At 50.7% G+C, this 19,670-nt stretch overlaps 5 protein-coding genes across 5 annotated transcripts; 2 read left to right on the top strand and 3 right to left on the bottom strand.

Annotated features, from left to right (window-relative positions):
* Positions 1 to 699: 699 nt before the first annotated feature.
* Positions 700 to 4,834, bottom strand: COCSUDRAFT_63431 (hypothetical protein; the record flags this gene model as incomplete). The annotated part of the gene is made up of 10 exons (XM_005647536.1): positions 700 to 780; positions 1,098 to 1,269; positions 1,829 to 1,955; positions 2,419 to 2,530; positions 2,780 to 2,929; positions 3,181 to 3,242; positions 3,398 to 3,491; positions 3,713 to 3,818; positions 4,211 to 4,262; positions 4,819 to 4,834. The coding sequence occupies 10 exons, from the start codon at positions 4,832 to 4,834 to the stop codon at positions 700 to 702; spliced, it is 972 nt and encodes a 323-aa protein (XP_005647593.1).
* Positions 4,835 to 5,247: 413 nt separating this feature from the next.
* On the top strand, positions 5,248 to 7,694 carry COCSUDRAFT_47480 (hypothetical protein; the record flags this gene model as incomplete). The annotated part of the gene is made up of 6 exons (XM_005647535.1): positions 5,248 to 5,477; positions 5,635 to 5,814; positions 6,150 to 6,268; positions 6,514 to 6,643; positions 6,930 to 7,011; positions 7,289 to 7,694. The coding sequence occupies 6 exons, from the start codon at positions 5,248 to 5,250 to the stop codon at positions 7,466 to 7,468; spliced, it is 921 nt and encodes a 306-aa protein (XP_005647592.1). The 3' UTR covers positions 7,469 to 7,694.
* Positions 7,695 to 7,956: 262 nt separating this feature from the next.
* On the bottom strand, positions 7,957 to 9,683 carry COCSUDRAFT_42021 (hypothetical protein; the record flags this gene model as incomplete). Its single annotated transcript, XM_005647534.1, has 4 exons — positions 7,957 to 7,989; positions 8,551 to 8,739; positions 8,911 to 9,290; positions 9,539 to 9,683. The coding sequence occupies 4 exons, from the start codon at positions 9,681 to 9,683 to the stop codon at positions 7,957 to 7,959; spliced, it is 747 nt and encodes a 248-aa protein (XP_005647591.1).
* A 1,235-nt stretch (positions 9,684 to 10,918) lies between these two features.
* Positions 10,919 to 11,325, bottom strand: COCSUDRAFT_63428 (hypothetical protein; the record flags this gene model as incomplete). The annotated part of the gene is made up of 2 exons (XM_005647533.1): positions 10,919 to 11,109; positions 11,307 to 11,325. 2 exons carry the CDS (start codon positions 11,323 to 11,325, stop codon positions 10,919 to 10,921), a joined length of 210 nt encoding a protein of 69 aa, XP_005647590.1.
* A 928-nt stretch (positions 11,326 to 12,253) lies between these two features.
* Positions 12,254 to 18,947, top strand: COCSUDRAFT_63427 (hypothetical protein; the record flags this gene model as incomplete). Its single annotated transcript, XM_005647532.1, has 12 exons — positions 12,254 to 12,263; positions 12,631 to 12,818; positions 13,173 to 13,239; positions 13,370 to 13,467; positions 13,574 to 13,680; positions 14,316 to 14,493; positions 14,844 to 14,951; positions 15,334 to 15,423; positions 15,949 to 16,086; positions 16,656 to 16,786; positions 17,261 to 17,428; positions 18,773 to 18,947. 12 exons carry the CDS (start codon positions 12,254 to 12,256, stop codon positions 18,945 to 18,947), a joined length of 1,458 nt encoding a protein of 485 aa, XP_005647589.1.
* Between the last annotated feature and the right edge of the window lie 723 nt (positions 18,948 to 19,670).

Raw genomic sequence — 19,670 nt, 5'->3', positions numbered from 1 at the left:
ATGCGTCGACCTGCCCTCTAGACATCAGATGGCCGCTCAGCCTCATCTTCGGGTTCAGACAAAGGCGTTGGGTGTTGCTTCCACCACAAAAGAAGTAGAAGGAGCCGGTTCAAATCCGGCAGCGGCCAATCAACCTTTTTCTCTTCCTTCTTTTTTGGCCAATCTTCTTGTCCTCCACCCCAACAAGTTTGTCTGAAAAGGAATGGATGTCAGACTTCCACTTGACTTGGACTTCCAATTTTATTTATTCCCAGACTGAGTGTCTTTACCAAGGGTATTAGAATTGGTTTGTGCAATTGAATACCACGGGCATGACCGGTCGACCGCTACGGTGGTAAGTCATTCTCTCGTGCCCCACCCAACGACTATTTATCCTGCTGCACTCCTGCACTTTATGCAATGCCAGTAGTATGCCTTTCATCTACAGAGGAATTATACATAACTGTGCCTACCATCTCACTAGATGTGCTCTGATGCTTCAGACATGCACTAGCAGAGCCGCAGGAAAGACCGCATCTGCACATTGATCTGCCAGGTGAGCCAATATGGGCGTGCTGAGATTATCTCAGTGCCGTAAAGTTATGCATCCGCCTACCAAAAGAGTTGCTTTAGCTTCACGTCTCTCACTATAATTAAGTACTTCGGTCCACATCCACACACACTTTGTCTGCATGCGGACCCCATCAATGGCATGGTGCTTCAGTTTACATGGCTGTACTTGTGCGCGTGTGGCGGCTCAAATTCTCGTGGCATGTCCGACAGCTGCTGCTCCATCTCCTTCTGCGAGTGCAGAGAGGAAGTTTGTCAGGCTCACAGAAGCAGGCCTCCCTTTGTACAGCACCTGTCCTGGATTCCAGGCTCATTTTGACGCCCCTTTAAAAGCAGCTTGGATGCCCAACAGTACAAGAAATCCACAACAACAAAGCCGAGATGTTTACATGACAAAAAGAGGCCCGCAGAGCGCAGGAGGACTGCAACGCTCTCAAAACAGCTCAGAGATATTTTGCAGCACATTTCTGTGCGCACAATGGCAAGAAATCGCCTCTTGTCTGCGCTCACGCAGAGCTTTGAAAACATCATGAAGAGTTGGGGGGCACCTGATTGAGCAGGAAGTTGAGAATGAGATAGATGACTTGGCCGACGATGCCAAAGGCGACGCCCATGAAGCGGCGGATCAGATTGATGATCCAGGAGATGGGTCCAAGGTTGTAGATCAGCGTTGCTTCTGTGCCCATTGGGTGATTCTCATGCCTTTGGATCACCTTGCCCCTGCAGCCACCACATATGCTGCGTGTGAGCATTTCCGATCCAGATGAGCCTGGGGAAATTATCTGATCAATCAGAGGACACAAACTGCAGGAATGCAAGTACCACGCACTCCAGCAAGCCAGAAGCATGCAAACTAGCACATGTCAAATGTTGGTCTTGTACAGGCACACACTAGCAAGGTGCGTGCACGCGGCAGATCCATTGCTAGGTATGACAGCCTGTTTAGGCCCAATATCACCACCAAGCGTCAGTTCATGTGGCAAGACGATCTCGTACAGGTGGCTCAGTCACCAGACTCTCATTAGACCGAGTTCATAATGGTGATATAAAGTGGACATCTTATCAGCCTTCTTGGCTGGCACAATGTAATGTTTCTCTCTCTCTTTTTTCATTGACAAGAAGTGCAGCATGAAGAGCAGGCATGAAGTAAAATGCTGGAGGCAGCTGTCACGCTTCCTGTTAGTATCAGTAGTAGCAGCCAAGCGAGTCCCACTATCCGACACTTCTCAAACTTAGTCTAGGATAAAGGCAAAGGGGTATAGAGGGTGGTTGCGCGCACCCGTCAGGGGAGTCGGCAAGGGTGAGGACGATGTGGTTCCAGATTACATAAGCGGGCATCAAGGCCGGCCAGTACCTCGGCTTCACCTCCTGTGCCACGTCCACCAGCACAGTGTCGCCACAGGGCACTGCAGCGCACACATATTAGTCACTCTTACTTGTCATTCTCAATTTCATGGTCCCCATCATGTGTTGCTGATACCTTGCCTCACCTCCAAATCCTGGAAACAGACGCAGTCTTGACATGTGAGGCACTGCACTGCAGGGCATGACTTCAACGCCCACAAGTGCTTGGTTGACGTCTTGCCTTTCTTGGCACTCTTGGCAGTGAGTACAGCGTTAAGCATGAGAGGCACGGCCACTACACAGTGTAGGCCCTAGCATGTGAGCGAGGGAGAACCTAGGGGTATATAATTACAATTAATATGTTAATTACCCCTAGAGAACCCTGCTGCGCATGTGAGCAGGGGTCTCTGCGGCCAGATATTCATGGATCTGCTTGCAAGGCAGCCAGGACGTCATTCGGACGTGAAATATCTGCAAGCGGGCCGGATGGCAAGATGTGAATATCAACTGAAATGAGCGGCGCACCGATGCGGTTGATCTTGACGTCGATGTTGTTGAGGGAGCACCACAGGTTGACAGCGCCGAAAATGGCGCGCCGGCCCCTCACCGTGTACATTATGTTCCAAACCAGCGCATCCTGCACCCATCATCTGCCACTCATCAAGCATACTGCCCCCATTCTTTTATGGTTTTTGTCACCTGGCCTGCAAGCGTCAATTTTGCCTATACTGAGACTTTATCAACTGCAGCAAGACACCAAATCTACCTCCCTAGAGAATCTGTGTGGGAACTGTGCGGCACGGCCTACAGCTCTGACCCTCATCAGCGACTAGCCCAGCCACAGCACACTTCCGAGAGAATACGTTAGAAAAGGACAGAATCCCACCGGGGCATAGAGGCGATCGATGAGCGCCTTGCGCTGTGCTGCGCTGCTGCCGCGGGCAAACATGGCGCTGATTGCGCGCCCGAGATCAGCGCGCACTTCCGTCAGCCCCGATACGCCCACCTCGCCATCCACCCTCTGCATGTCCACCTCCTGCCACGTCATCACGCCAGCTCAGCATGCCAGTTTCAGCGCGCGACATCAGTGTGCCATGTCAGCACAACAGTGCGGTGCACATACCATGTGTATGGGCGCACACCATGATAGCTGCAGGTTGTTGTATTCCAGAAGAACATGTATGTCCCTTGCATGATCACCCACCAAGACACGGCAGCTACAGCTTCAGCAGGGCTAAAGTGGTGCTCCAAATTGGAGCTTAGAGGATACATGATGCCAGTGTGCACCTTGGGGATGTGGGTCTGTTCCGACTCGAAGAACTTGTTGCCCAGCGAGGCCACCAAATTTCCTGCATGCGGACCAACCGATCAGAGTCGCGCGCACAGGAGCAATCAAGCTACTCAGGAGGGTAAGGTCAGCTTCTGTGCAGCAAGTAGAGGAAGAAGATTACAGCACAGCCATGCAGCAACAGCCAGCAGCAAACTCAATGCCTGGGGAGCTGACCGATGAAGGGCATGGTGTAGTTGTGCAGGAACTGGCCGACAGGGGCTGGCAGCGTGTGGAACAGCAATGACTCCATCCACATGCTGTGGTCCTCCTGAACACACACCACCACAGTTCCTGAATAGCTTTGCTGGGGCTCTACACTGCCTACTTCGTTGTACCACATCATAAGTACAGCAGTATGTGGTGTCTTGTGCTTTCTCAAATTTTTTGCCAGTATGTCTGCAGCTCAGATCCTGCCTGTCATCTCACAGGCTGAGATTCATTTTACTCACATAGCAGCCTGTCAAGTGCTTTGTTCAGGAAGAAGCTGACCTGGTATTCTATCTTCTTTCCTGCAGGGGTGTCCACAAGGCTGAGGATGACATGCAGGCGCATGGTGGGGCCGCCAAAGAAAGTCCAGGGTGGTAGCGGATACACACTGCAGCACACGATCATTTGTGCATTGTTAATTTTATTAAATCCATTGAGGCAAGGTGCGTCTGCAGACAAGCTGCAGGTACAGGCTGCCAAAATCCCTTGATGGACTCGCAAGACACAACGCTCAGTACTTATACCGGCCCCCGCCAGCCGGGGCCAGTCACTTGTCGTACAGCGACAATACAAGACTGATGCGGCAGGCGCATTCACGATGTGCCCGACCGATGCGTGAGAGCACACGCAATCAAACTTATGTCAGGCCAGCATGGAATGATGAGAATCTGCAGGAGTTACAGCTCCCAGTCTGGCATTCATTGCAGGCGTTGATGCGGACACTTTGCATGACAAGATGGCATGAGGAGTTTGTGAGAGTTTCAGGTGCTGAGCGCGCACTTGCAGTACTCTAACAGGTCCACGAGAACCACATTGTCCCTCTCATCAGCCACTGCAGCACAGAGCCAAGTAGTTGTTAGAATCCGTTGCTCGCAAGGCTCGCAAGTCAGGTTTTCTGAATCGCTGATGGTTGAAAGAACTAGCAGCGCCAGAGCAACAACAAAGCAAGGCAGAAGGCCGAACCTATGCGGACGAACTCGATTCCCAGTGGTGGGTAATTTGTGCATGCCCAAAGCTGCAAATAAACAGAACTGTAAGGCAAAATTCAAGTATCTGAAATTCAAAGCGGCGTAGACAAGTCAGGCGATGACTATTTCTTTGAGCTTGCAGAGACCAGCACCTGGTAAATGCCGTGGATATTTTTCCTCCCAAAAGCATTGTGGAATATATGCCTGCACACGAGTCCTGAACACATTAATATATTCATCGTCTGTCCGTAGCTTCTGCTATTAGCAAACAACGAACAGTGATTAGTGGACGTGCACTCTTCAATGAGATGTTTGATACTTACCAGAAGGTGGCGTCTTCCACAAATACCTTGTCTATAGTTTCCTTTCTTTCCCTGAAGCTGCCGCAGAGTGTCTTCAGAAAAGCTTCTTTCAGGTCACCATCAAGATTCTGCATTGCCGGCCACTAAGAATCCGGCACCGCGTTCTCTGTTGGATTGATTGTCTCTTGTAATTGTTTGTGTAAATGATTGTTCTAGGTTCCTGTGGAATGCTGAATTTCTTCAGGACCAAGCTCTGGCAAGAAATTGTCTCCGACATCTTGTGCCGGTGACGAAGCTGCCGTGCACCTGCCACCTCGACTCCTGGATGCCTCAAGTCAGGAATCCTCATCCAGAGCCCAGAACTGCGACATTACCAGCAATCAACACCCCATTCAGATCCTGAATTTTGTGTACAGATTTGAGATTGATCTCCAAGCAGCTATTCCCTGGTTTGTAAGTTTAATCTGACGCTTCTATTCCCTTCCATTGGCCTTGTGAAATCGGAAAGGTCCTCCTTTGGCCGCTTCGTACAAATTCTGTTGTCATGATGGGAGAAAATGTGCAGATTGAGGTTGTTGTAGATGCAAAGACAGACTTGGGAGAATCACCGACTTGGGATGCCAGGATTCAAAGACTGTACTTCGTGGACATCAACTCGAAAAACATCCAGTACTGGGATAGCACGACCAAGAATCATGTTGTGATCGATGCCCTTGAAATGGTTGGAACGATCGCCCTCACAGCAGACACGAACACCATTTTGGCTGCAATGCAAAGGTCAGAGACAGCCCCGTTCAGACCTTCATGAACAGCGCCACGGCGTTTCGCTTTATCAACCCAAGATTCATGGCATAAAGAACCATCTTCCAGATTGCCCAGCGGATATTCTAGATTTTCAACGCATGCCAACAACACTGAGGGCATGCTTGCTCAGGACGATCGTTCCGGTGGATGTGCAAGCCAAGACCTTCGGGAAGCCGTTGCTGACAGTCCCAGAGGATCATGGCGTGGACAGCATGCGGTTCAACGATGGAAAGGGGTCGCCTGGGGGTGCCTTCATCGTTGGCAGGATGCATGCCAGCTGGCGCAATGGAGAGCCCGGCAGACTCTACAGGTCTGCTTCCTGCTCCCTTTCTAGGAAAGATGCATCTGCTCAGAAACGACAATTTGAAATGATGAAATCTGCTGCTATTTCTTTGGGCCACAGTTGAGGTTCTCAGGCAGCTGAAGGGAAGCAAAGGCTGCCTGCAGCCCAGCAAAAACGTGATTGGAGCTTCACCCCAAATCGTGCGCAGCATTGTTCAATGCATTGTGTACATATCCTTGAGAAGCCACCCGAATCAGAATGGACTTGCGGGAGTTGCAGCAGCGCACGAAGATTGCTGCTGCAAATGAAACTCTGACTCCCCAGGGATTAAGCTTCTGAGCTTTGAGTGTGCGCTGTCGCAGGGCGGATGTGAAGACTGGGGAGCTGGAGGATCTGATGGGGCCTGAGGCAGTGGGCCTGCCCAATGGCATGGCCTGGGACACTGCCCGGCGGACCATGTACTTTGTCGACACCTATGCAGGCACCAGCCCTTCTCTCCCCTTGCAAACAAAGCGCTAGCATATCTTGTCCTTTTTGTAAGGTTTGGAAGCCTGCAATACTGCTCATCGCATACTGCACATCAACGGGCAGCAATCCTTCAGCTGCTGAAAGAAGCGCCTGAAGAGCTCAAGGCTAGTCCAGCTCTCAGCTGAGCTAGGCTGAACCTACCCCACACCAATTTCTGCATGTTGCACCCATAGAGGTGCCTGGTTGTGTCGGGTGCAGGAACTATATCGGCGTATGACACAAACGAGGCCGGCGTGCCAGTGAAGGGGGCGGATGGGAAGCTGCAGGGGCGATGCATCGTGAAAGTGCCACAAGAGGTCGGCATCCCAGATGGCATGACCATCGACCGGTGCGAGCAATCTTTCAGTACACAATTGGGGGCTGCCATTTGCGGTTTTGCCAGAATTGGAAGATGTTTGGGATCTCCTGGGGTTGATGATGTGTGCTGACCTCCATATGCCTGGGGTCTTGGACATGCACGGATGCTAAGGTTTGGGTGCATCTATAGATGCCGAGCAGGCGCACCCATCCCACTCCGTGGTGTGGCACCTGTGAAATACCAACGCCTCATGCTTCTTTGAAATAAAAGGCAAATGAGGTATTTTCCTGACGAGCCGGCCTTTTGGGATTTGCAGGGATGGAAATCTGTGGGTGGCTCTTCCGGAGGGGTCTGCGCTGGGCTGCTATGACCCTGCTACTGGGGAGCTGAAGCGAAAGGTGCGCCAAAGGCATTTTTCAATGCCGCGTACTTCGGGCAGCGACTGGAAGATCCGTACTTTCAGCTCAGAGGAGTGTGTAGCGGCTGCGAGGAAACTCAAGAACGTACTATACTGTCTGCTTGGCTCGATAGCGCCAGCTCACATGCACGCTGCTGACAAATATCCCAGGGAACGGGCACTTGGTTCCAGATGGGAACTTAATGGTCAGCTGACTGGGCTTTGTCACATCTCAACACCTCTGGCCTGTTGATGAATGTCTTGGAATGCATGCACAGGTGGAGCTGCCTGTGAAGAAGCCCCTGGCATGCACCTTTGGGGGTCCAGACTTGGATCAGCTGTTTGTGACAACGCGCGTTGAGAAGGGCGAGGGTGCATCGGAGCTCTGGGGCTCCATTCTATCTGTCAAGGTTCCAGGTGTCACCGGAGTGGCTGGGGCGTACTTGGTCAACACCTGAGATCATTGCCGTATTTCACAAGAATCATCTGATCTTTCTGTTGCTGCAGTTTCTTTACAGCTTAGCCCTATCATATATTTGAGATTATATTTGAGCCGCAGCAGTGACCTTCTCAGACCATCTGAGATGGCGACCCACAAGGTATATACACATTATAATATAATGACGACTTGAAGGTCGGGTGTGTAACTCATCGGGTGTGTAACTCATCACACTTGGCATCTTCCTAAAAGGTGCCTTCCGGGAAGCTTCACCAGAAACCTTGCTGGCACCTTACTAAATATTTGTATTTAGTACATCTCCTCGCGCATTCTCATTGCTTGTTCATGGTGGAGACCGTCCATGATGATATGACGGTGTTACTTTTCCCATATACAATGAGCTGTATGCTTCTGCGCTTTGATCTTAACTAAGCACCAAAGTCACATGACAACCTCGCATCTGACAGGTGGCAATCTGCGGCACACCCTTGCTCTGTGGCTTTCTGGTCACTTTGAAAGCGGTGCTATGGGTAGTGTTCCCTGTCCAACGGCAGCACCCAAAGAGTCAATCCATGCCATCAAGACAACAGAATACTCCAGGAGATTAAGGAAAATTAGCAAAGAATGTGACAAAGGCTCTACCTGTATGAAACACCCATTCTGCAGCCAAACAGCAAACCCATTCTCGTCACATATTTCCTTCAGCTCTTTGATATAACACGCCCGGGTAGGCAGGCATATCCCCACCAGCGCCCCATACACTTGTTTGCCCCTCAGCATGGACACTGCCGGAACATCCAGATCCATCAATTCCCTGTACACGGTACCGTTAGTACAACAGTGTGAAAAATAGCTCCACTCGAGTGACAACGTGGAATAGGCAGAACAAAATTGAAGCAATCATACTGTAATGGCAGTCCTTGGGTTGCGTGGTCAACAGTAGCAGAGCTTTGCGTACCTTATGTTCTGCATGTTCCACTGCAACGTTTGTGCGTTAAACGGATGAATCTCGTTTCCAGAGGAACGGGCATCAGAGCGTTGATGCCACTCGGATATCACGACAAGAACAACATCTTCGGCAACTGCCAGATCCTGGAGTACCTCCCCGTAGAATTTGTATTGGGGATCCGTCTCTAGGGATGCAGCACCCTTGTAACCATATCCTTGAAGAATGGCAACGGCTCTCTCGCGGTTGTTTGTTGCCTCTAGCAGAGTCTTCTCTATCTCTGCATTCATGACTGAGACTTGTTCAGCCATCCACCACGAATCCATTGGTGCCCTGATGGTCACCTGCAAAACAAGGCCGCTGTGAATATTGGCTATATTCACCGAATGCTGCTATCAGCTTACAGAAAAGCCCTGTAAGACTGTCGCGAGCGCTCAAATAATCATCAACATTGTGTTAGGCTATGTCATTGAATGACCATTGTGTGCCCAAGATTTGATTTAAAGGCCTCTCACCTGAGGAGCGGCGAAGACAGCTTCAAGGCTGTTGCCTTGCTCAATGCCGCTGGCAGGTGATGAGCCAGAATCAATGGAGTCGTCCACATCATTTTCAAGGATATAGCGACCGCCATCAGTGAATGTGAATTGCCCCTTCAAGGCGTAGAAAGCCTCCATGTCAGCAAGCGCGGCATGTGCCGGCAGTTGCTCGGCAGCTGCCAGGGGTATGACAGCGGTGCAGTCGAGCATGGCGCAGACTTCTTCGAGAACGGCGGAGCTTTCTGCCTCCAAATTGACCTCGCTGTATTCCTGTGATCCCTCCTCCGCAGTGCGCTTCTGCACATAGAGTGTCACTGAAGCTCTGCTTGTCGAGCTCTGCGTCGCAGCCGGTCTGTCGCCTGCAGCTGCAGAAGCAATCTGCTGTCAGCTTTTGTATTTCAAGCCAATCAAATCATGCATCATCTAGCATGATGGCCATATCATGGTGCGAGCTTTGAATATGACAAAAAGACTTCAGAGGTGAATTGTATGCCACTCTATGATGCAGGTTAACGTTCTTCTGTAATTGTATTACTTATAAAGGTAAATAATTCTTCACAGGATACTGACGTTTGTGCCATGAGCAAAGACAGGCTGCAAGACTCACTTTCTTTGCCAAGGGAGAGGATGAGTGACTGGAGCCCAGTCTGCTCTGCCAGCAGCAAAGTGACTCCTCTCACAAATTCTTTGTCCCTCTCATCTGAAGGTAGCTGAAGCTCCTCCACGAATTTGTCCTTGAGAATATTCAGCATGGTAGACTGTCTCCATTGACGTTTCTTGAGTACGCTGAGTTCGTCACTAGGAGTGCTTGATATGGCCCTGCTGCCTGCGAAGATGCCCAAACCCCTTTCAATCGCGTACAAAAAAATACCCACCGGCAGACGTGTACACTTCTTAGTTCCCCTTCTTTAAAATAATCGATAGGTACCTGAGCTCCAAGCGACTGACGAGGCTGCTATTGCAGAGTAGCGGGCGCCCAGATGTGACCGTGCCTGTTTATATCACGGATACAGATTAAGCTCGCTCGCTCGCTTGCTTGCGTGCAGCAAACGCCGTAAACAAGGCAACAGAAGAGCACCAGAGTGAGGAAACTGGAAACGCACGGCTCGTTGGCACGGAAGCAGTACAGCTCGTGAGGGTGCGAGGAGGGCCATCTGTGCTGACAGATTTACGCCAACCCAGATATGTCTTGAACCTGCCGAACGAATAAAGTCAACTTGGTTTTCAAAAGAAATAAAAGAAGAAAATAATGGGTCGTGAAGAATTTAAGCAGGAGCGGGAAAAGACACATTAAAGAGGCTTTACCGTGTGTAAATCACAATTCTTTCCAAGCAATGCTTGCATATCTGATATTGAAGCACGGACGTCCTGATCAACGTTATTGACCTGCCCAACACGTGACTTGACGTCACAAATGGCGCGCACGTGAATCCATGACGACCGTGAATGTGGGTGCTTCTGCTCTGGAGTGGATATAATTGACCAAATTTGCAATCAATACGAATCAGCTGTACAGGCAGCAGGCTAGCACTTGCATTTGTGGGACAAAAATTACGCCCATCAGTGGTAGCCCTTTTTTTTACAAAGCATCAGAACAACATTGCAATGATCTGACGCCTCGGAATCCGATACGAGCAGAAGCCTCAGAACATCCAGAAAGCCAAATACATGGTTGACCAAAAAGGGGCAGCACACAATGCGCACATCGCCAGCCCTGAAATTCAAGTTTTGAAGGTTTTGGTTGATCTTTGAAACCTTCCCATGGATAGGTATACCATGCTTAGTTGCCCCACAGACACTTAAATATTTATCGCATTGCATCAAGATAGTAGCATTGACACTTTCTTTGCGCCACAGCTGCCGTAGCTTATCGTGTTCTTTTGAACCCGTGGTGGCCATTGGTAGATCCTTGCAAGTTCTAGGCAAACGGCAGGAGCACATAGCGGCCTTTGTCATTCAGGCAGTTGCAGCAGGCACAGCTGCTATGTCAGCGGCCGCGGCAGGTGCCGGCAGCTGCTCGCCAGCTGCCAGCTGCCTTACGGCTGCGCAGCCGAGCGCGGCGCAGACTCTGTCCAGGCCTGCGTTGCTTGCACGCTCCAGAAGGGATCTTTCTGTAGCCCTGTGATCCACCCTTCGGCAGGTAGAGCGTGACCTTCTGGCCTGTCTCCTTCTTGTGATCTGCGCGCAGAGAAGCAGCATTTTAAGAGCGATCACTCATGTGCAGAAGGGATTGTTGACTGATTTGTCACTGCTTAATACTGATGTATGAATTATTATTACCTCTCCATAATTGCACCTTGTGTCAGTGAATAAATCAACTAATGTCACCCTTGGAAGACACTGCTGTTCCCGAAACTCGGTGTTATCTTGCCAACCAGTGCGATGCTCTGCCATATTCAGTTGCCTCACAGTATTCTTAAACCTGTAAAAGAGTATGTATATCTCTGTGCAGACAAAATAAGATACACATGGTAGGACGTACATTTACGGCTGAGTAGCTCATTCTTGCAGTCCAGTCTGAGCTGCCAGCAGCGTGGTGACTGCACTCAGAAACTCTTTGTCTCGCTCGTTTTGAGGCAGTTTGAGCTCCTTCGTAAAGCTTTCCTTCAGTGCATCAAAGGCACCTGCTAAGAATCCCTCTGCTTGAGCTTCCTGAGCTCATCAGCAGGAGCGGTACTGCCTGGAGCAGCAAAAATGAAATCATTGCTCGCGTGCGGCTCAGTATCATAGAAAGGTGCATTTCTGTGGGTTGCCTCCAGCAGCTTCTGTCTGAATGCACTGCTAGCACCAAGTGCTTCCGTCATGCCGTCACCTGAGATTGCTGATAGATTTCCGTCGGAGGAGTTTTGGCAGAGAATGGTACCTGGAGAAACATGAAAAGCATCAGGAAGAGCTGTTTACATAAGTATGGCAATAATGGCGACAGGTCTCCAAGACTGAACCGAGGCTGTGTTTATTGAAGGATGCACTCACTCCCGAATTCTCGCACGCTGTCGACAAACCCCATGAGATGCCGAGTAAAAAAGGTGCTGAACCAGAGGGATTTTCAGCTCGAACCCGCTTATTGACGAAGTGACTTTTGACTGACCTTAAGGTAGCCAACACCTGCAAAGTTATATTAGAGAAGGACGTTCTTTCGCTGGGTGTACAACTTTTCGAAGCGAGCTGTCCACCTCGATGCTTGGAGCTTGACATTTACAGTGTCCTGATTAGGAGCGGGCCACCCACAAACAGTAACCGCAAATAGACAGCGCTCTATTCTGCACCTTCTGTTTGCGACGCATTCAATTTGATGAAATAGTATCTCTCAAACCACGAAAACATGACGCAGCGTCCGTGGCAGCGCCGTCCTAGCTGGTGTCTGACGAGTGGACACTTCTGTGCCATGCGTCAGCAGCATCCGGTCGCCTCAAGGGCTCGGCTGCGTCCACTATAGGACTTAATATCAATACAGGTGGACTTCATGTCCTCTGAAATTAGAAGAAAAAACAAGCGAAGCAATTTGGACTGAGACAGTGTCCTTAAGAAAACTGGTGCACGGTGCTTTGGGGATCCTTCCTCGGAATGTCTACAGCGAATCTTCCACCTATACCACAACTAAACTACTGACTGTGACATGCGGGTTGTACAGAAGGTCAGGTGCAGGGGACATTTCGTTAATATAGGAGAGGAGGGTGCCCGATTGCTGTGTGCACGCAGGCGTCGCGTCCCCGATGGGCTTTGATGAATTCCTGCTGGGCTTCCTCAGCTGTGCGGTGCTGTCGGTCACTGCGATCAGCCTCTACGTCAAGAACAGGAGAAGGGAGGAATCCAGGCTAAAGCAAACCATCGCCGTGGAGATCCTGCGCAACCTGAATGTCGCCAAGCTGCGCAAACTCCTGGGAGACGTGCGTGGTCTTAAGTCCTGCTGTTCATTCTTCCAAACATCGTGCTCATTGATTTGTGGCAATTGTTAAAAAAATTTCAAGGACGAAGTGGGGCTGTGATCCTTGCAGAAGCAGCAGATGCAACCCGCAGGCATCTTCATGCTCATAGCTCGGTAAACTTGCTCTATTCGAATTCGAGCCTTGTTTTCCAAGCTAGCTGTGGTGCTGTCATCCTTTCAGAGGCAGCCAAGACCCGCAGATCCCCACAGAAACGCTGCATGGCTTCCAGCTTGTACTTCTCTTGGGACAAGCACACAAACATAAGCATGAGTGAATGGCATTAAAAAGAAATTCCTAATTTCCTGCTGCCTGCAGATGGATGTGCCGGCCTGGATCACCTACTCGGACTTTGAGCGCGCAGAGTGGCTCTCCCAACTAGTCGGTAGGCGCTCACATTACTCTAATATTGGCTGCATGCATGCCACACTAGGGATCCAAAGTAGGGGCCAACCTACGCCACACTGGCATGCCAGACTCACAAGAGGGCCTACAGCAAGCTCTTGCCATGACAGTACTGGCGAACTACCTCAAGAAGCTTCCTAGCTTCGGTGCAAAGCTGCCGCAGCCGCCGAACGGTTGCAGCGGCTATCTATCAAAGCTGATGGACAAGGTGTGCCGTGATAGGCCGACCTCCAGGGACTCAGCAGGGCGCTGTGATACAGACATATTGCAGAGAAACTGTCAGACCTTTTGCCCGGGTGTTGGCTGCAGGGCAGGTGTGGCCTTATGTGGACAATGCTGTGTCGGCAGTCGCGCGCGCAAAACTGGAGCCCAAGCTGAAGGAGCGCCGCGCTGCCTGGATGGCCGACATCACCCTGGAACAGTGCGCGCACCCCTGAAACACTGCGATTCACTCGATCTGGAATCATAACAATCTTTCCCAGGGTTGAGTGCTTTGCCGGTGATCAGGTGATCTCCCGTTGGCTTGCAGTTGCAAGAGCAAGCTGGAAATGCAACTCCCGACTTTCTGGCTTGCATCCTTGTGCCTTGTACCAGGGGATGCTGAAGACAGCAGCAGGCATCAGTGGGCAAAGGGGTGTGTTTAGTAGATTTCTCTGCTTGCAGCAAGCCCTCTTAATCCCTGTCTGCTGCTTTTTATATGGGGTGTGATTTAGTACATTTTGAAAACAAATTGGTGTGTTTGGTGCTGTGCAGCTTCACGCTGCCTTTGTTCAGAGGGAAGCAGAGGACAGCACCTCCTGTTACGATTAGAGACATCTACAAAACCCCTGCATTATTTGCAGAAGGGGCATTAAATGGGCAAAGATCTTGGGGTGTTTGGTGCGTTTGGCACAGCAAAGTTTCACGCCGGGCACGGTTTTCTGCGCTGTGTAATGCTCATCCCTGGGGCGCTCAGGACTGATTCCAGTAGAAAACCTGAACTTCTCCCTGTATTTTTCATCAGTAAGGACGAGTAAGGGGCAAAGAGTAAGGGGGTTATGTGTTGAAACTGCGCAGTTTTACGCTGGGCACGAAGGCTCCGATGGTGACTGGCGTTAAGCTGTACCATAGCTCGACAGGGGGTATCTCTGAGACGGCCTCAATGGACATCGACTTCCTCTGGGGCGGCAACCAGGCAAGGCCGCTCATCTTAAACACCTTTGAATGGTCATCAGAGTGGAATACGTGTATCAGGGTTTGACACATGCGAAAACAGAACAAGGTCAGGGACATATCAAAACTCGGATCAGTCAGAGCTACTTGCAAGAGAGTGTGACCCTGGACTCCCCAGCTTGCCTGCAAATGTACTGTAGCAGTTCCTGGACTGGCGCGGAGTTTCATAGGATGCCTGTCAGTTTGCCTGGCGCCTCATCGCTTGCGGCAGGGAGGCATCTACGCTTGGTTTAAAAAAGAGGCAGCAGCCGGTTCTGCTTTGTTGAGGTCAGGTGTGCGTGAGACCGGGATCTTTGTCTGCACAACGCTGGTCCCTTCGCCTTCTGAGCGGTCTTTGAATGGCGATGACAGAATGTCAATCTGTGCGCGCAGGATGTTAGTCTGGTGATAAAGCCGCTGCCCTTCTTCCTCAACGTTGCTCTGGGCCTGGCACAATTCATCAACATCCAGGCAATCACCCTTTACATCCTCTTCCAATCTGTTCTCACCCCTCTCACATGATTGTCGGTCGGTGCCTTACAGCTAATCATTCTGGCATGGGCTGGCTCTCAGGCTGAAACAAATAGAATAGGCATAGTTGCCCAAGTCTGCTCCTTCAGAAAAGGTGGCCCTTGCTGAAGGGGGATTGTTGCAGATAGTAAGTTTGAAAGTGGCCTGATTGAATTGGCTTTGGTTTTTAATATTATGACATGCGTTGCTTGCCAGAGGCTAGGTGCGTCCTGCAGACAGGCTGCATGTAAAAGCTGCCCCAAACCTTCCCCTTGTAGGGCTCCGCAGATCCACGCAAGACACAACCAACCAGTATTTTCACCCCACCCCGCCAGCCGGGGCCAGATTAATGTGTATGTGGAATAAGGCGCAGGTTGGAGTGGAGCGGGTGATAGTGAGCGGACGGGTGCGAGTTTTGCTGAGGCCCCTCATGGACACTCTGCCCATCATCGGAGCCGTGCAGGTGCATCCCTTCTGCCCTACACTCTTGAGACATGTTGTAAATGTGATCTGCTTCGGACTTCAGCATATTGGCTCAATCTTGGCGCTCTGCCCTCGCTGCTCTCTAAGTGCTGGTCACACACCTGCTAGGCCCATGTAGGGCTGTTGCATCGGTGGCGCTGTCTTAGCTTCTGTGTAGTTCACTTGACCTCTACAATCGGCTCAGAACATTTCTATGTCAACCCTCTCCATTGCTAGATTGCACCCTGGCCCCGGTTGGCGGGTGCGGCACAAATGCTCAGCACTGTGCCGATTATTAGCTGGCTCTTGCTTGGATCAGACGACTCCAGCAAGGGATAGGAGCTCGGCAGCCTTTCAGCCCATGTGCTGCTGACCTGGCGTCCAGGTGGCGTTTACACAATTTGTCAAGCTGCTTTCGTGCTCCCCCTTACCAGCAGTTATTAGCTGCGGTGTCAACTGTTTAGATGTCTGCGGATATCACGCACTCACCTCTAAATCACGACTAATGTGCTGATGTGGCGCCCAGGTGGCGTTTGCAGACATGCCGAGCTTCCGGTTTGATCTGCGGCTGTTGGGGGGTGATGTCACCAGCCTGCCCTTCCTGGAAGACTGGCTGCAGAACGTCTTGTGCTCCTTCCTGGAACACTACACCCTGCCCAACAAGGTGGGCGCGCACCAGTAAAGGTCACCAAATGGAAACTTGCCAATGTTCTAAATTTTTAATTTCATTTCATGCCTATTGTTCAACAAATGGAAAGAACGCACAGCAAGGTGCAGAATGGAGAGGCCGCTGTTGAGACCACGCTTTGAAGTGCTTGGTCTCCAGGGAAACGTGGGAGAGCTTCAACAAAGGACGGCGCCTCCGCCTGCCTGTGTGATGCAATCGGGCCACGTGCTGAAAAAAATATGAGCAGCACAAGGTTGTGAGCAGTTAATGCCGTTCCAGCAGATGACCGGGCTTCTCGACATGCGCGCTGTAGCCAGTGTTTCTTTTGGGTGTTTTGGTTGGAAGCCAATGTGGTTATAGACATATGCCTGGATAATCAAAATTGAGGATGATCAAAATTCCCATGTTTCATTGGATCTTGCGTGGATCTGGCGAGTCCGACAATGGGTGCACTTTTGGCAGCCCTCAACTGCAGCTTGCCTGCAGGACGCACCTTGCCTCTTGGCAGGCATGGCATACAATAACAACAGGCATAACAATTAAAATTTGAATTTGGATGGTTGCAGGTGTCGGCAGAGATCGTCAAGGGTGTGCTGGCGCAAGTTGAGCGCCCGGTTGGAATCCTCACTGTGAGGCTAATCGAGGCCGAAAACATTCCCAGGATCGACTTCTGCTCCGAGTCCGATCCCTATGTTGTGTACGCAGCCCCTTCCTCCTGCTCTTTGAGGGATCTGAAACCTAAACCCTTTAGGCACTATTTTAGGATCTCTCCAATTCCAGGATTCAGAGGAATGCATATTCTACTCTCGCGCCCCAGATATCTCCTTGGTCAAGTGCTCCTAAGCAAGCCAGAGCCACCTGAACCTTGCTGCTTTTGGGGTCCCTTTACTGCTGAAGACCTTGAAATCCAATCGGGTGCTCAGGTATTTTGGTGCCTGATAAGATTGCTGCCTCTGGCATCTGTCATGCATTCCTATTTTCAATCCACTTGGGCGTGCTGCACGAGTCCAACCTCCAATCTGCAATCTTGCGAGGTGTTAGCTGTTCTTCCAGACGGGCTGTACATCTTGTGCTCAAGCCCTGCAAGTGCCCAGGATGCACAAATAGCCCAAGACTCCTGTATCTTTCGGATTGAAGTTTTCAGATGATGTCAATTGTCTGCCTGGAACAGGCTGTACATCCGGCCGCACCGGCGCCTGCAGAGCACGATAAAGAACAACCGCCGGCACCCGGTTTGGAACGAGTGTTTCCGGCTGCTGGTGCATGAACCGGACCAGGACACTCTGACATGCCTCCTCTATGACTACGACCATGTGCGCGCAGACACCCTCGTCGGCAGGTGCGTCATGCTAACTCATCTCTGCTCAATTCTTAGTCATGTGTTTGATGGCTTCCTTAGCAGACACCCTCGTCGGCTGGCGTGTCCTGCTGACTCATTCTTAGTGTTTGAACAGTATGAGTAGTGATGAAATGAGGGATGGAGCCTCTGTAGCTCCCTCATTTGGAGGCGTGTCTTGCGCAATTGCTGACTAAACGTTCCTGTTCAATCAGTCATTATTACTATACGCCCAGTCTTTGCGGACTAGTGATATCAAGCAACACCCGAAGCATTGTAGTCCAGTCTTCTCTATTCTGGCACTTCCTCCACCAGTCATATGCATGTGCGATAACATTAAGGTCATCTATCACATATTCATGAGAACCTTGGTTAGCAAGAGCCAGAATATATTCTGAAGAATGCGCCCACAGTTTGTGGGTCTTGCTTGGATTTGGCGAGCCCAACAAGGGGTAGGATTTTCTGGCAGCCTTCACCTGCAGCCTGTCTGCAGAGGAACATTGCCTTGAGGCAGGAGCAGCGAGACCTTCTCCTTCATTTCATCAGCAAGCTCACTGCATTTTTCTTGCAATAGCACCTTTGCCAGAAGCAGTGTTCTAGGAAGGGATTGCTTGCTTTAAGTGAGGAGGGCTTTCAAGCCAAGCCTGCATAACCATTTCGAGCTGTCCGCCATGATTGCTCTCAAAGAAGGCAGATCCTCCATACTGATGCCTGTTCGCACTTCTGGTAAGGACTCTGGGTTGCAGTCAGACATCTCCATGTGAATTTGTGCCTCTCTTGAGACAGTCTCGGCGAGAGACCTGCAAACGGGCCGATCGCAAGTAAACAGGCATTCTTTTCCCACCTTAGCTCCCTGCCTTATCCAGCAGAAAAGTGAAATCCCTCAAGAGACTTGCAGTAGATCACAATCCTTTCCAGTATCTCAGGGGCCACTATAGTCAAATTTAGTACCCCATTAATTTTTGCACAATAGGTTTGATAAACAAGTGGCGCCCATGGCAGCCGCGAGGCCAATCGACCCTCATGGGTTTGTTAATTATCACCCTTGGTTTCATTCATCACCCCACCTAGGTGAGGCCTCTCAGGGGCACTAATTATATATAATTCTAGTGATCACAAAGCTGGCCCTGGCTGGCGGGGGCCGGTGGAACTGAGCACAGTGCCGACGGTCGATTGGGTCTTGCTTGGATCTGGCAAGTCCATTAAGGGGTAGGATAATGGCAGCCTTTAAATGCGGCTTGTCTGCAGGACGTACCTTGCCTCTGGCAGGAAAAATTCACAATCGTAATTATACTTTGTATTTCCCTAAAGAGTCACAACAGCAAGCAACAGTGATATCTGGTGCAGGGTGGATTGGCCGGTGTCGGAGATCCACCCCGGGCAGGAGAGGGATCTGTGGGTGGAAGTCCAACCGCCGCATTGCGCCAAATCAAAGGCGGGCAGCCCAGACCGCCCGCAGGGCAGCTCTCCCGGGCAGCTTCCAGGACCCCGCAGGCAGGCTCTAATCTCTTCATTTCTTTAAATGAAGCCCTTGTGGCCCCATCAAACAAAGGCACTGTGTCCAATGCCAGGGTCTTCGTAACTTGCTTCATGATGCCATTCTGGCTCGCAAGAGATGTATGCCAAAATATGTCACCTGTGCGCGACAAGCAAAAGTCTTTTCATGCCTATCTGAAGGCATCATGGGTCTCAAGCATTCAAATTGCCAATTTAGACCTCTCAATAGCAGGCCTGAAGCCAAATCAGCCTACAGCTGAAATGCCTGTAGAAACACCACCTACGGGAGCAGAATTTGGGATCTCATGCAGAATTCCCCGAGGATACTATGGGAGGCCTGAAATACTTCCATGGCAAAGTGCTAGACGCTTGGTGAGTCTCCTCTGGCAAATTCCCGGGGTGTTTCTTGATTGCCCCTAAATTGTGCAGGAAGGAGCCCAAGAGGGTGAGCGCGGTGAGAAAAGCAAGGGAGGTACGCGAACAGCTGCTGCGCTCCAACAAGCCCTGCCGCCTGCACCTGAGGGTGAGTCACCGCTGACGAAACTGATCTTGACATCCTTTATTTCAGGTTTTATGTTTTATGTATTATATCTTAGGGTTTAGGGGAAACCATAAACCCTACAACCCTGAAAAGATATACCTGATCAGCTTGCCCGAGACGGCAGTGTTGGCAGGGCACAAGGTGGATAGACACTTCGAGCAGAGGCATGACTTTGCTGCGGAGGTTTGTCCGCCTCCTGCTCCTGTC

Source organism: Coccomyxa subellipsoidea (genome assembly GCF_000258705.1).
Source record: "Coccomyxa subellipsoidea C-169, whole genome shotgun sequence".
Taxonomy (NCBI): Eukaryota; Viridiplantae; Chlorophyta; class Trebouxiophyceae; family Coccomyxaceae; genus Coccomyxa; species Coccomyxa subellipsoidea.
Note: the sequence above shows the minus strand (reverse complement) of the source record. Positions and strands in the feature narration are given on the sequence as shown.